The sequence below is a fragment of the Anarrhichthys ocellatus genome, unplaced genomic scaffold (genome assembly GCF_004355925.1).
Source record: "Anarrhichthys ocellatus isolate YVR2014 unplaced genomic scaffold, GSC_Weel_1.0 scaffold243, whole genome shotgun sequence".
Taxonomy (NCBI): Eukaryota; Metazoa; Chordata; class Actinopteri; order Perciformes; family Anarhichadidae; genus Anarrhichthys; species Anarrhichthys ocellatus.
Window position 1 is genome coordinate 54,892 of NW_022280273.1, and position 12,284 is coordinate 67,175.

The window sequence follows — 12,284 nt, forward strand, 5'->3', positions numbered from 1 at the left end:
ACAGACACCAACTTTTTACTCGCACTCACAGACATAATGTAAACAACAAAATAATCCTTAATGATAATTAGCCATTCTTGCGATATACTTATTTTTACATTTTAATCCTTTCAATCAAAATGCATACATAAAACAATACTTCAGAACACCCCAAATTAATCCCACCTATATGCTAAGCATTTCAAAGATTGAACTCCAACTCCCCTCCCTCCCCATATTTACACAACTTTTCTCTTTTTTTGGTACAATACCTCAATCACCTATCTACCTGTTCAGTTCAGCTCCCATTTATTTTAATTTTAATGTTTACTTAATTTTATATTTTTATCCCATCTCATATTTTTCCCAAAACCCATACTACTTCCCCCTCTACATTTCACCCCTTTCCTCTTTGTACCCCCATTTCTCCCAAGACCACTCTGACATGGATTTTCAGCCTCCGCAGGAGGTGAGAAAGAAACAGAGTCCAAGGCGTTCTCCGAGGGCGGCAGAGGGGAGTTACAAACCCCGCCACTGAAGGCACCGTATGCGTCTAAAGAAGATCCCATCTCTACTGAACTCTCTACCATCGTCTGTGCACCAGCCACCGGCTCCTTTATCAGCGAATCTCGCCGCCCCCTCGAGGTGGAGCTCACCCTCTGGACCTCGCCTGGTTTGTCCTGTACCTGGTCTCTCGGCCTCGCACTAGTCTGAAGCCTGCCCCTCTCCCACACAGGTTCACTGACTGGAGTCGCCGGCACCACCCTCTCCATGGCTGTAGTCTCTGGCTCCTTCTCCGCTCCTGCTGCCTCCTCTCCTGTGGCTCGCGCCCTGGCTCTCTCCTGATCCGTCTGCCCCGGCGTCGTCGCCGGCCTCTCCACGTTATCAGTCGTTGTCTCCGGCATAGGCACCACTCCCCCTGCTGTCACTGGCTCCGCCACTGCTACCCACGCCTGTCCCGTCGTCAGGCCAGGGCTGAAGTCTGCTGTCTCTCCACCCGTCAGCCGGTCCTGCTCCGCTTTGGGCCGCACGTCGCAGCTGCCACCGGCCTCCTCCTCACCCATCTGGGACTGCTCTCCGACAGAAGAATCAGCAGAGCTGTGCAGGTCGATCAGCTCCTCCTCCTCCGTCCCCGTCTCCTCCTCCACCACCAACTCTCCCACACACACACAGTTTTCAAGCATCTTTTTACACACTCTGCATTTTTGCCTCTGTTTCATCGCGCACTCTCTGGCAATGTGGCCCTGCTCACCACATTTGTGGCACAGGAACTCCGGGCATTCTCTGAGAATGTGGCCCGGCTGCATGCAGCCCCTGCATATTTTTGCCTGTCCATTGTGCAGTACTCGAAAGTATTCAGACCCTACTACTGTATCGAACTTGGTCGAGTATGGCAGGGACTGCACGTGCTCCAAAAACCGGACTCTCAGAAATCTTGTACCGTCTGTTACTCATGAGCCAGGCCACATTCTTCTTCTGATGGCGGAGATTGGTGTCACTCCCCAGTTAGCCAGTTTTGTCAGAATACTCTCGTCTGTTATATAAAAAGGCAGGTTCGGGAAGGAGACGACCAGTTCGTTGTTTGCGATCTCACTCGCATGAACCCGTGTATCCCCCACCCTGAAACCCTCCATTAGTTTTTCTTTTGCTGCCAGATTTGCCATTGTCAGTTCATACTTGCGCAGCGATATTATTCTGCATGCCAGCAGCGTCCCACACTGCTTCTGTACCTGCGTGATCAGTCCCATTGCAGTCATATTTTCTCCACCCTCCAGCTCAACATTCACTGTCAGCCGCTTCATCTCATGCGTGTCCCTTACTTTCTCTGCAGCTCTGCTCGCTGCACTCTCCAACTCTTTCCGCACAGCTACCACCAGGTTGTTCACCTCTGTTTCAGCTGGGGCCTCGCTCCTCTCTACAATCCGTGTGGGAATCTCTGTGCTCGTTGTCGGTAATCCAGTCCTTGTCATGCCATCTTTTGCCGTCAGTATGGGGATATTGATTCGGGTTGTCGTTAATCCAAGCAGGGTCGTACTGTCTTTGTCAGCCATTTCAGGGACGTCTGTGTTCGTCGTCGTAGTGCCAGGCAGGGTTCGGTGCACAGGTGTAGCAATGATCTTGGAGAAAAAAAAAAACGCGCTCTTTTACAAACAATTGTAAAACAGGCAAAAAACACGCCAAAACGACGGAATTAAACACTTCCCCCCCCCCCCTGAACAGTGAAACACTGTCGGGGGTACGAGAATGAACAATCAAACGACAAACAAAGAAAGCCACTCACGGCATGTAAGAAAAACGAGTAGAGTACGGAGAAAAGCCGGAGCAGAAAGACAGGCGTGCCTTGTCGGAGGAGCACCTGCAGCTGTGTGACCCACAATGCACTCTGGCTCTGGAAAACATTTTGCCATGCGTTTTTCAAAAAAAACACATGCCAGTTTCACAAGCACAACAGATAAAAAATAAACCCTTGAGAATTAAAATTAACTATAAATCCAAACACATTTAACAATTAACCCAACCCATTAATCAAAACAACGAGATTAAACCTCCCCATAACTCAAAACAGACACGTACCAATTTTACGTACAGTCACAGATCTAATATAAAGAAAACATAATCCCCAATAATAATCATCTGTACTTTTTGCACAAACAGTAAGAAAATAACCCCTTCAAAAAGAATACTAACTCTAAATCCAAGCACATTTAACACTTATCCCAACCCATAAATCAACAAACAAATGAAATTAAACCTCCCCATAACTCCATCAGACAAATACCAACTTTTACTCACAAACACACACATCATGTAAACAAACAAAAAATAATCCCCATAGATAAATCACACAATCAACTTATTTTCACACTTTTGATCATCACAATCAAAAAATGCACACACAAAACGATATTTAAATCAAAACACCCCAAAATAATCCTACCGAATCAAAAGTTAAACTCTAACCCCCCTCCCTCTCCGTATTTACACAATTTGACTTTATTTACAAACAGCACCTCGAACCACTCTTCCCGGCAGGCATGCAGTAGTCTCAAGTGCGCCTTCAGCAGGTTGGTGAAAAGCGCATCCACACTTACTCTCTTTTTCTCAAAAAGTGCAAAGTTGCGTCTCAAGACTACTGCATGCCTGGCGAAAGTGAGGATCGTGTTGGCCTGGACCACCTTCCCCTCCCCCGTCCTGTTTAGGCAGGCCGAAGAGCCACACCCACTTCCAGTCCTTCAGCTTCTTGAGTTCTACTAGGCACACAAAACACAGCAGGTTATGTACCGTCAGCCTAAATTGTTTCAGGGCAGGACAGTCGAGGACCAGATGTTCAAAGTCCTCGTCTGCCTGACCGCAGACTGCACAAGTCCGCAGGAACTGGAGCTTGTGAATCTGATGCAGGACGATGCTGGTATACATCCTCCTGTGTCTGAGCTTAAAGTCATTATTGAAGACAGAATGAGGGATGGCGGGAACGCTAAGGTTCCCCCAGATTGTGCTTACGTCATTGCTTGGAAAAACAGCCGACCACCTCGATTCTGCCACGGGTTTTTTAACTACTTTTGCCACCATTATGTCCATTATTTTTGTTTTGATACTTGCCAGATTGAATGTTTTAGCGCCCAGACACAGGAAGAAGTCTACGGCATCCTCCTGCATCACATTGCTCTGTTTTCTTTAGCGAGCCCCAGTCCCTGCGGACACCCTCAAACAGGCTAAGCCCTATCTCCTCGATCAGTTTCGCCTTGTAAGGCTTCCCGACCTCTTCAGTCCCGCTATTGTGTTCCATTTATTAAAATACAAACTCCTTTCTTCTCCACAGACAGACCCGAGCGTCGTCAGACCCGCCTCGCGGAGAGCTTTGGACACAATGGGCCTGCCGTTGTGGAGGAAGAAAGGAGAGTTCAGAAAAGGTAATCGCATCAAATGTCCCTTGTGTTGTATGTCAGGTCTGAGGTGGGGCAGAAATTTGTCCCAAGCCTCCAGTACTTCGTGAAAGAGCGCGGGCCAGTCTCCTGAAACATTTCTGGGAGAGAGAGCGTACAAATTGTACACGCCTCCCTCGCCGTAGTCTGCCAGGAGTCCGGCCAAAGCATCTCTCCACGGGTGCTGCTTCTTCTGATCCAAAAAACAGTCAGTTTTACCCGGAGCGCGTCTCTTTTGGCAATTATGTCAATCAAACTAAGCCCCCCTCCCTCTTCTTAGCGATTAACGTCCTGCGAGCGATCATATTACCCATCCCTTTCCACAAAAACAGGGATATGATGCTATTCAAAGCCCAATCCGGCAACTCACAGGACCCCAAAATATGAAAAAGTTTGGACAGTACCAGAGTGTTGGATACAATTACCTTTCCTCTTATGGCTGGCCATAAGTTGCATATATTTTTCACACTTTTTATTACACCGTTCCAATTTCTGCCCCTGGCTTTTACACTATCTTTCCCTATCCAATCTTTCTCTCGTCAGTTACAATATTAAAACCCCATTTTCTTGTGTCAATTTCATTTTCCAAAAACACCATCAGTTCAGACTTTTTCACGTTCACTTTAGCGCCAGATGCGCACTCGTACTTTTTTACTTTCTCCATTTGTCCAAGTAAGAGCTGTTTTTTAGAAAAACATTAATATCATCTGCGTACTGTATGATTTTCACTTCGTTGCTCTCTTCAGTTTTTACTCCTACAATCTCAGCATCACTGGTTATGCTAAGCGTCAGTGGTTCGGCCACTAGGCTGTACAGCATGGCCGATAGGGGACACCCCTGTCTAATCGACCTCTCCAGATCCACCCACTCAGACAGAAAACCGTTCAGTTTTATTTTACTTTTGGCTTGTTTGTACATTAATTTAATATAGTTGATGAAATTATCCCCAAACCCATATTTACGTAATACCTCCCACAAAAAACTATGCTCCACCCAATCAAAAGCTTTCTCTAAATCAATCCCTACCAAAATCCCACCCTCTTTATTCATTTTATTCACTAAATTCTGCACTACTATTATATTGTCATTTATGTCCCTTCCCGGTATGCTGTAAGCCTGTGTTATCGAAACTATCTTGGGGATAACCCCTTTCAACCTGCTAGCCAGGACTTTGGCTAACACTTTGTAGTCTAGATTTAATAGACTAATTGGCCGATAATTTCCCAAGCACTCTTTTTCACCTTTCTTTTTAAAAATCAGGGTGATCACTCCCTCTGAGAAGTGGTCGGAGACTGCACCCTTCCTGGCCATGTCCTCAAAGACTTGCAAAAGGATTGGAGAGAGCAGCTCAGAAAAACTGCTATAAAACTCCGCTCGGTGAATGGGAGTTCGCACAGATATTTTTCCTCGCAACTTATGTTCTTGCTAATGTGATTCGTCATAGCTTTTATCTGCTCTTCCTCAGGGCTTTGTTTCTGATACAGTTTCCTGTAAAAGCCCTGAGCCACCATCAACATTTCCTTGCTCCCACTCACCGGCTTCCCGTCCTCCCTCTTCAGTTTGGCAATGAACTGACTTTCCTGAGCTACTCTCTCCAGCCCCAGGAAGAATGCAGTACTCCTCTCACCCTCAAGCAGGTAATGGGAGCGACTCCTGATGGCTGCCCCTTTGCACCTCTTATTCGTTCAGTTCTATTTTTAGGGCCTCGTAGTTCGCACTATCATAGGCTCTAATTATTTTCCATTTTTCTTATTTCAGTATTTAACAGTTCATTTATTCTGTTCTCCTCCCTTGTTTCCTCCCATTTTTTCTCTTTACTATGTTTTATAGTAGATTTTTTTAGTCTTTTTTTTACATCCTCCCAGTACGTTAACTTATCCTCCACCACCTGGATGTCCTGTACACACTGTTTAAGGATTTTTCCCATTTTAGTTCTATACATTTTATCCTCTAAAAGGCCGTTGTTTAAACACCACGTACCCTTTGCCTTCTTTATTTTTGTCCGTTCCTAAGTTTACCCTCAGGAAAGCGTGATCGCTCCAGACATTAAAAGTATAGTCAATTTTCCCTATTTCTTTTATCAACCCCGAGGCTGCCAGGGCAAGGTCGATCCGGGACTGTTTGAGAGTCCCCAAGACCACCTGCCTCCTGGAATAGGCTCTCACCCCCGGAATGAACACCTGCCACACGTCCACCAAGTTTTTCAAAGTCATTATTTCCTTCAGTTTGTTTCTGCTCGTATCATTCTTAAACTTATTATGGGCATTGTCACTACTGCTGAGCGTGATGTTGAAGTCACCCAGCAGCACTGTCTTGTTTGTGACCCATTTGTTTAAGCTACTGAAAAAGTCTCTCCTCTCCTCCTCTATGTTCGGCGCATGGACATTTACAACACATTCTTGTACAGAATTTCTAGTCCGATGCATCTGCCATCCTCCGCTCCATAGATACACTTGCTCAGTCCTATTAGCCTTACGCTAAGTAGGACTACCACTCCCCGCGCTCTCCCAGTTCCCACCTGGGAGTAAATCTCCCCTCTCCACAGTTTTTTCACCCGTTTTATTGTTTCAGTGTCCCAGCCAGTTTCTTGCAAACATACTATGTCCAAGGACTTACATTTATTTAACACTGCCTCTATTTTTGCCTGGCTTTTGCACCCATTCACATTTAAAGAAAATATGGAGAGGGAAGATAGCGCCATGAAGAAGGCTAAACAGGCGAAGCTAGCAAATGTTTCAGTCAGCATCAAAACCTGCTTCTGAGCATCCCCCTTAGCTTCTTACCTGTCTTTTTTTGGTGCAACACTAGGTCTCTTCTGCGTACTCTTCTCTGGCTGGCAGGCATCATCCGAGCCCGACATCGGCTCTGCCAACAGCGAGGGGGCGAAACCCTCCCCTCCGCTTTGTACATTGTAGGCCTCCAGTGGCACTCCATGCGCCATTGCAATAGCAATCCTCTCTCGGGTCACGGTCGCCGGACCCGTCACCCTCGAGACGCATTTTCCTTTCGCCGTGGCTCCAAGTCTCTGGCTCTCTTCCATCACGGCCAGGGCCTGGTTTCTCAGCCTCGACGCAGACTGCAGCCTGCCTCTCACCAGCGTCTGCACCGTTGCTGGCATCAGAATCTCTGGCACCGTCGTCTGCACGGCTGTAGCCTCTGGCTCCTTCTCTGCTCCTGCTGCCTCCTCGTCAGTGGCTCTCGCCCCGACTCTCTCTCGATCAGACACCCCCGGCGTCGCCACCGGCCTCCCCACGTCATCAGCAATCAACACCGGGACTGGCACCACTCCCACCGCTGTCACTGGCTCCTCCGCTGCTCTGCTCACCTGACCTGGCGTCAGCCCAGCGCTGAGGTCCGTCAGCTCTCCACCCGTCAGCAGGTCTGTCCCAGGCTCAGGCTGCACATCGTAGTAGTTGCCTCCAGCCTCCTCCTCGTCCATCTGGGACCGTTCCTCGTCAGCTCCGGAGACAGAGCTATCAGCAGAGCTGTGCAGGTCGATCAGCTCCTCCTCCTCCGTCTCCTTCTCCTCCTCCACCACCAGCTCCCCCACACAGGTACAGTTATCCAGTCTTTTTACATTTCCCGCACTTTTGTCTGTGTTTCTGGGCACACTCCCTGGCAATGTGGCCTTGTTCACCACAGAAACTCCGGGCATTCTCTTAGAATCTAACCCGGCTGCATGCAGCCCCTGCAAATTTTGCCTGTCCGTCTTGTAATACCCTAAAGTATTCAAAACCCACTACCGTAGCAAACTTGGTCGAGTATGGCAGGGACTGCACGCGGTCTGTGAACCGGACTCTCAGGAACCTGGTTCCGTCCGTTACTCTCGAGCCAGGCCACATTCTCCTTCTAATCGGGGAAATCGCTGTTACTCCCCAGCTGTTCAGCTTCCCTATAATGTTCTCATCCGTGATGTAGAACGGCAAGTTCAGAAATGAGACGATCAGTTCATTGTTGGCCAGCTCACTAGCGTGCACCCGTGTATCACCCTCCCTGAAACCCTCCATCAGTTTGTCCTTCGCCACTGAGTTGGCCATTGTTAGTTCATATTTGGTGGCGTGATCGCTCTACACGCCAGCAACGCCCCACACTGCTTCTGTACCTGTGTTATCAGGCCCATTGCAGTCATATTCTCCCCTCCCTCCAGCTCAACGTTAACAGTCAGCCTCTTCATTTTGTGTACATCCTTTGTTTTTTCTACCTCTTTGTTTGCTGCACTCTCCAGATCTTTCCGCACAGCTAGCACCAAGCTGTTCACTACTGCTCCAGCTGGGGCCGCGTTCTTCTCCACAATCAGTGTGGGAGTAGCGGTGTCGGTTGTCGATAATCCAGTCCTTGTCACAATTGTAAAACAGGCAAAAAACACGGCAAAACAACGGAATTAAACACTTCCCCCCGAACAGTAAAACACTGTCGTGGGTACTAGAATGAACAAACACACGACAAACAAAAAAATCCACTCAGGGCATGAAAGAAAAACGAGTAGAGTTGGGAGAAAAGCCGGAGCACAAAAACAAGCGATTTTTTTTAAAAATAAAAAATGTATTTTGTATTATCAAAAATACAAAATACATTTTTTATTTTTTTCACATAATTATACAGTTTTTCAAATATATATATATACAAATTACAAACCAAACATTTGTCAAGCCCAAAAGATAATTTTCCTTATAGTATTCTCCTTACTAAACTTTTACATTCCCATATCTATAAAATTAAACCTCACCAAAAAACATGTTTCAGAAAACCAAACAAATACCTAAAGAGAATAAACATTTACCCTTTATTTTAACCCCAGAAACTATGCACACCATACATTCATTAACCCTAGTAACAAGGAAAAAACCCAACAAAGGAAACCAAAAAGGATAATACCGTACTTTACTGTCATTTCAGAAATTAAAACTAAGCCCCTCACCTTCTGCATACCTGCACAGGGATATTCTATTTAAAAAATACTCCTCGAACCACTCCTCCCTGCAGGCATGCAGCAGTCCCAAGTGTGCCTTCAACAGGTTTTTTTACAGTTCTAGAACGTTTACCACCTTTCCCTCGAAAATTGCAAAATTCCTCCTTAGGACTGCTGCATGCCTGGCAAAAGCGAGGAGCGCGTTCATCGGAGCATCCGTCCCACCCTTACCCTTTCTGGGTATGCCAAACAGCCATACCCATTCCCAATCTTTCAGACTCTCACTGTCAGCACCGCAATGGGTGCTCAACAGATCACGCACATTTTCCTGTAAATTTGTTAGGGCTGGACATTCAAGTATGAGGTGTTCTAGGTTCTCGTCCTCTTGCCCACACACCACACACGTCCTTTCAAATTTGGTTTTGTATATCTGATGCAGGACGATGGCAGTAAAGAACCTCCTGTGCCTTAGTTTGAAATCCGTATTGAATACCGAATGTGGGATAAAAGAAATTTTTAAGTTACCCCAAATTGTTTGGATCTTTTTTTGGGGAAAAGCTACTGCCGCCGGTTTTTTGATTAGAGTGCTGTAAATTACTTTTGTCTTTATTTGTGTAACCGGGATAGTTTTTCCACCGTGGCACAGGAGGAAATTCACAGCATCGCCCTGCATCTTGCTGCTGTGGTGCTTCAGTGTTTGCCATTTGTCGCATATACTGTTATTAATTCTCATCCCTATTTCAATTATCTGTTTTTTCTTGAAAACCACTCCAGCCCTATTCAAGGCCGCCAGTGTTTTCCCACTGTCAAAACCCATCTCACCCCTTCTCCCACAGACTCCCCCCAGTGTCGTCAAACCCGCCTCGCGGAGAGCCTTGGACACCAGGGGTCTGCCATTGTGGAAAAAGAGTGGTGATTTGAGGAAAGGTAAAAGAACCACAATTTGTGTCAATTTGTGGATTTCTAGTCCATCGCCTTAACCACTCGGCCACAACAACTTACGAGAGAGTATTAAACCAACTTTCACAAATTCTAAGAACTGTCTCAATGGCTGCAAAAGACACTTACTAAGTGTACTTCTCTGTAACAGCTGTTCAATTTTGCTTGCATTAGTTATACTTGGTGTATTCTTTCATCCTCTTTAAGATGTGGGTAGGGGTATGGGAATGGGTGTGGCTTCAGATTTGGAACAGGGTACGTCAACTTAGGCTTACCATGAGCGTTTTGACTGGTACAACTAGGGACTTCAGCTGCTCTTGACAAGATTGCTGTTCTTACTTTCGTTTCTCTTCATAATGCACAAGTCTTTCGCCTTTTACTAAAGACTTCCGTGGAGAGGAACACCAATGAGTTCAACCTATTTTTAGCAGGCTTTGCCATTTGGCTGAGCCTTGTACACTTGTGAAAAGTAAGAAAGCTGTCCTTGACTAGACCGTGGTGCTTGGATGGGTGTGCCAAGCAGCAGCCACTGCTATGCCCCTCGGAAAGAACTGCACCATGACAAGGGAGAAACATGACAGGAGGTTGACTCGGGAAGCAAAGAGTTGGGGCTCATCGCTTCTCGACCTTTTGGCTAAGATCAAGTGGTGTTGCAGAAAGATACAGCACAGAGAGAGTTAACAACGAGACAGCAATGGCCGCAAGGGGCCAAAAAGAGCAGTCAATCCCAAGGGTCGGGCTGAGACACACTACGATTCCAGGCAACCACGGAAGAAGACAAACTGCAGTCCAGAGAGTTCTTCGGCAGGCAAGTCATAATTGGGCAGCTACAACTGAAGGTGGAGGAGGTTCACTGCATCCAGTGGAACCAGCAAGAGAAGGCGTTCGACGTTACACTGAGGACCGAGGACATCTACCGGAGTGTGGCTGAAATTTGCCGAGCAGAGGCAGGGGTAAGGCCGCTAGCCGGCTACAAAGTACTGAACCTGAACAGACCTAACTTCAGAACAATAACTGTGCATATGTACAACCCCTTTGTAAATGACTCGGCGCTAGCTGCATTCCTGGGGCAGTATGGAGAGGTGGTGACGGCTGCAAGACATATAAAGGACACCCTGGGGTTTTGGACTGGACGGCGGCAGTTCCAGGTACTGCTGCATCATGACGCAGAAGGTCCAGGAGGCCTGAAACACCCACCTGCCTTCTTCAGCCTTGGTGAAGATCAAGGGTATCTATTTTACCCACGGTAACCTGCTTTCTGCAGGAAGTGCAGACAGTCAGGTCATGCAGAGGCAGGCTGTGGGGAAACAAGATGTCGTTTCTGTGGACAAACAGGGCATTCAGCCAAGGAGTGCACAGAGCCAAGGACTTGCCATGGATGCGGTGGAACTGACCACCTGTACCGAGGCTGTCCTGGCCGCAAGAAAACTTTTGCTGAGGCTGCCAAACCTACTGAGGCTGGCGAGCCCAGTAGGGGAACAACACATGGACAGAATGACGGGGGGAGGACGGTACAGGAGGGCTCCGGAGCCGACACGTCGGGGACTAAAGGGGAGGCAGCGCCCCAGGTGAAGGGCATCGCCGGAACAGACGGAATGGCCCAGGCATCCACGGACAGCATGGAAGATTTTCCTGCCATCATTTCTGATCCTGCTCCCTCCAAATCAAAGCAAGGGGCACGGAAAGGCTCGCAGGCAGGAACAGGACTCCCGACAGAGCAAGGAGAGAGTGGGGAGGGGGTAAGCAATAAAAAGTCAAGGGCCGCTGACAAAGTGGAGGAAGGAGGGGCCCAGGAGCAGAAAGATGGGGACACGGGTCAAAAGGTGGGAGGGGATATGGATGATCGGGCTTTGGGAAAAGTAGCTGGCATACTAACAGAAGGGTTGGGCCTGAGCTTCAATCTCCCCCCAGGCCTTCTCATGCTGTCGTCCCCTTTGGGGGAGGATGCATACGAGGGACTTAGTAGACCAACATCATCGCCAAATTCAGAGACATTTTCCTGGGCTGACGAGATGGAAAAGGAAATTGGGTTAACTTAGGAATGATCATTGAGGATGCGCAAATCCTGAAGACTTTGCATAAGTGTATTTTCTAGTATTTTCTGTGTTGACAAATTCTGGTTACTGGTAGTGAAATTGAATTAAGTTTCATGCTGCAAAATATGTGAAAGTTGTATGTTTGAAATTGTATGATTGTGTGCAGAATTTTGATAATAAAAAAAAACAAAAAAAAAATCTGTTCTTATCAGTATAATATCTGATATATGCTCTATATGAGGATAACGTAGTAAGAAGATTTTTAGCATCAGGAGATGAAAAAGGGGCTTGCTCTGTTCACTCCACGCATTGACCCGGTATTGCAGCTGCAGTCAGAGCAGAGAGGAGACGCACTCCCGGCTTGTTGTGTTGGCTTCATTTTTACACAAAACAAATAATCACCGTAGCTGTGTTTCAGCTGCAGGACAGCAGTGAAGGCCCAGGTATACAATCCACGGCCCGCCACTGGGTTTCAGAGATGGTCTCCTTCAGTGTGAT

At 47.2% G+C, this 12,284-nt stretch overlaps 1 protein-coding gene and 2 non-coding genes across 3 annotated transcripts; 2 read left to right on the forward strand and 1 right to left on the reverse strand.

The window, feature by feature from the left end:
- Window positions 1–1,967: 1,967 nt before the first annotated feature.
- On the reverse strand, window positions 1,968–7,557 carry LOC116401075 (uncharacterized). Its single transcript, XM_031879294.1, has 3 exons — window positions 6,686–7,557; window positions 2,261–2,368; window positions 1,968–2,096 (listed from the first exon to the last, which is right to left on the reverse strand). Exons 1-3 carry the CDS (start codon window positions 7,555–7,557, stop codon window positions 1,994–1,996), a joined length of 1,083 nt encoding a protein of 360 aa, XP_031735154.1. The 3' UTR covers window positions 1,968–1,993.
- A 2,528-nt stretch (window positions 7,558–10,085) lies between these two features.
- LOC116401079 (U5 spliceosomal RNA) lies at window positions 10,086–10,202 on the forward strand. The gene has a single exon (XR_004213967.1). It is a non-coding gene; the product is annotated as a U5 spliceosomal RNA (small nuclear RNA).
- A 1,748-nt stretch (window positions 10,203–11,950) lies between these two features.
- Window positions 11,951–12,132, forward strand: LOC116401078 (U2 spliceosomal RNA). The gene has a single exon (XR_004213966.1). It is a non-coding gene; the product is annotated as a U2 spliceosomal RNA (small nuclear RNA).
- The last annotated feature ends 152 nt before the right edge of the window (window positions 12,133–12,284 follow it).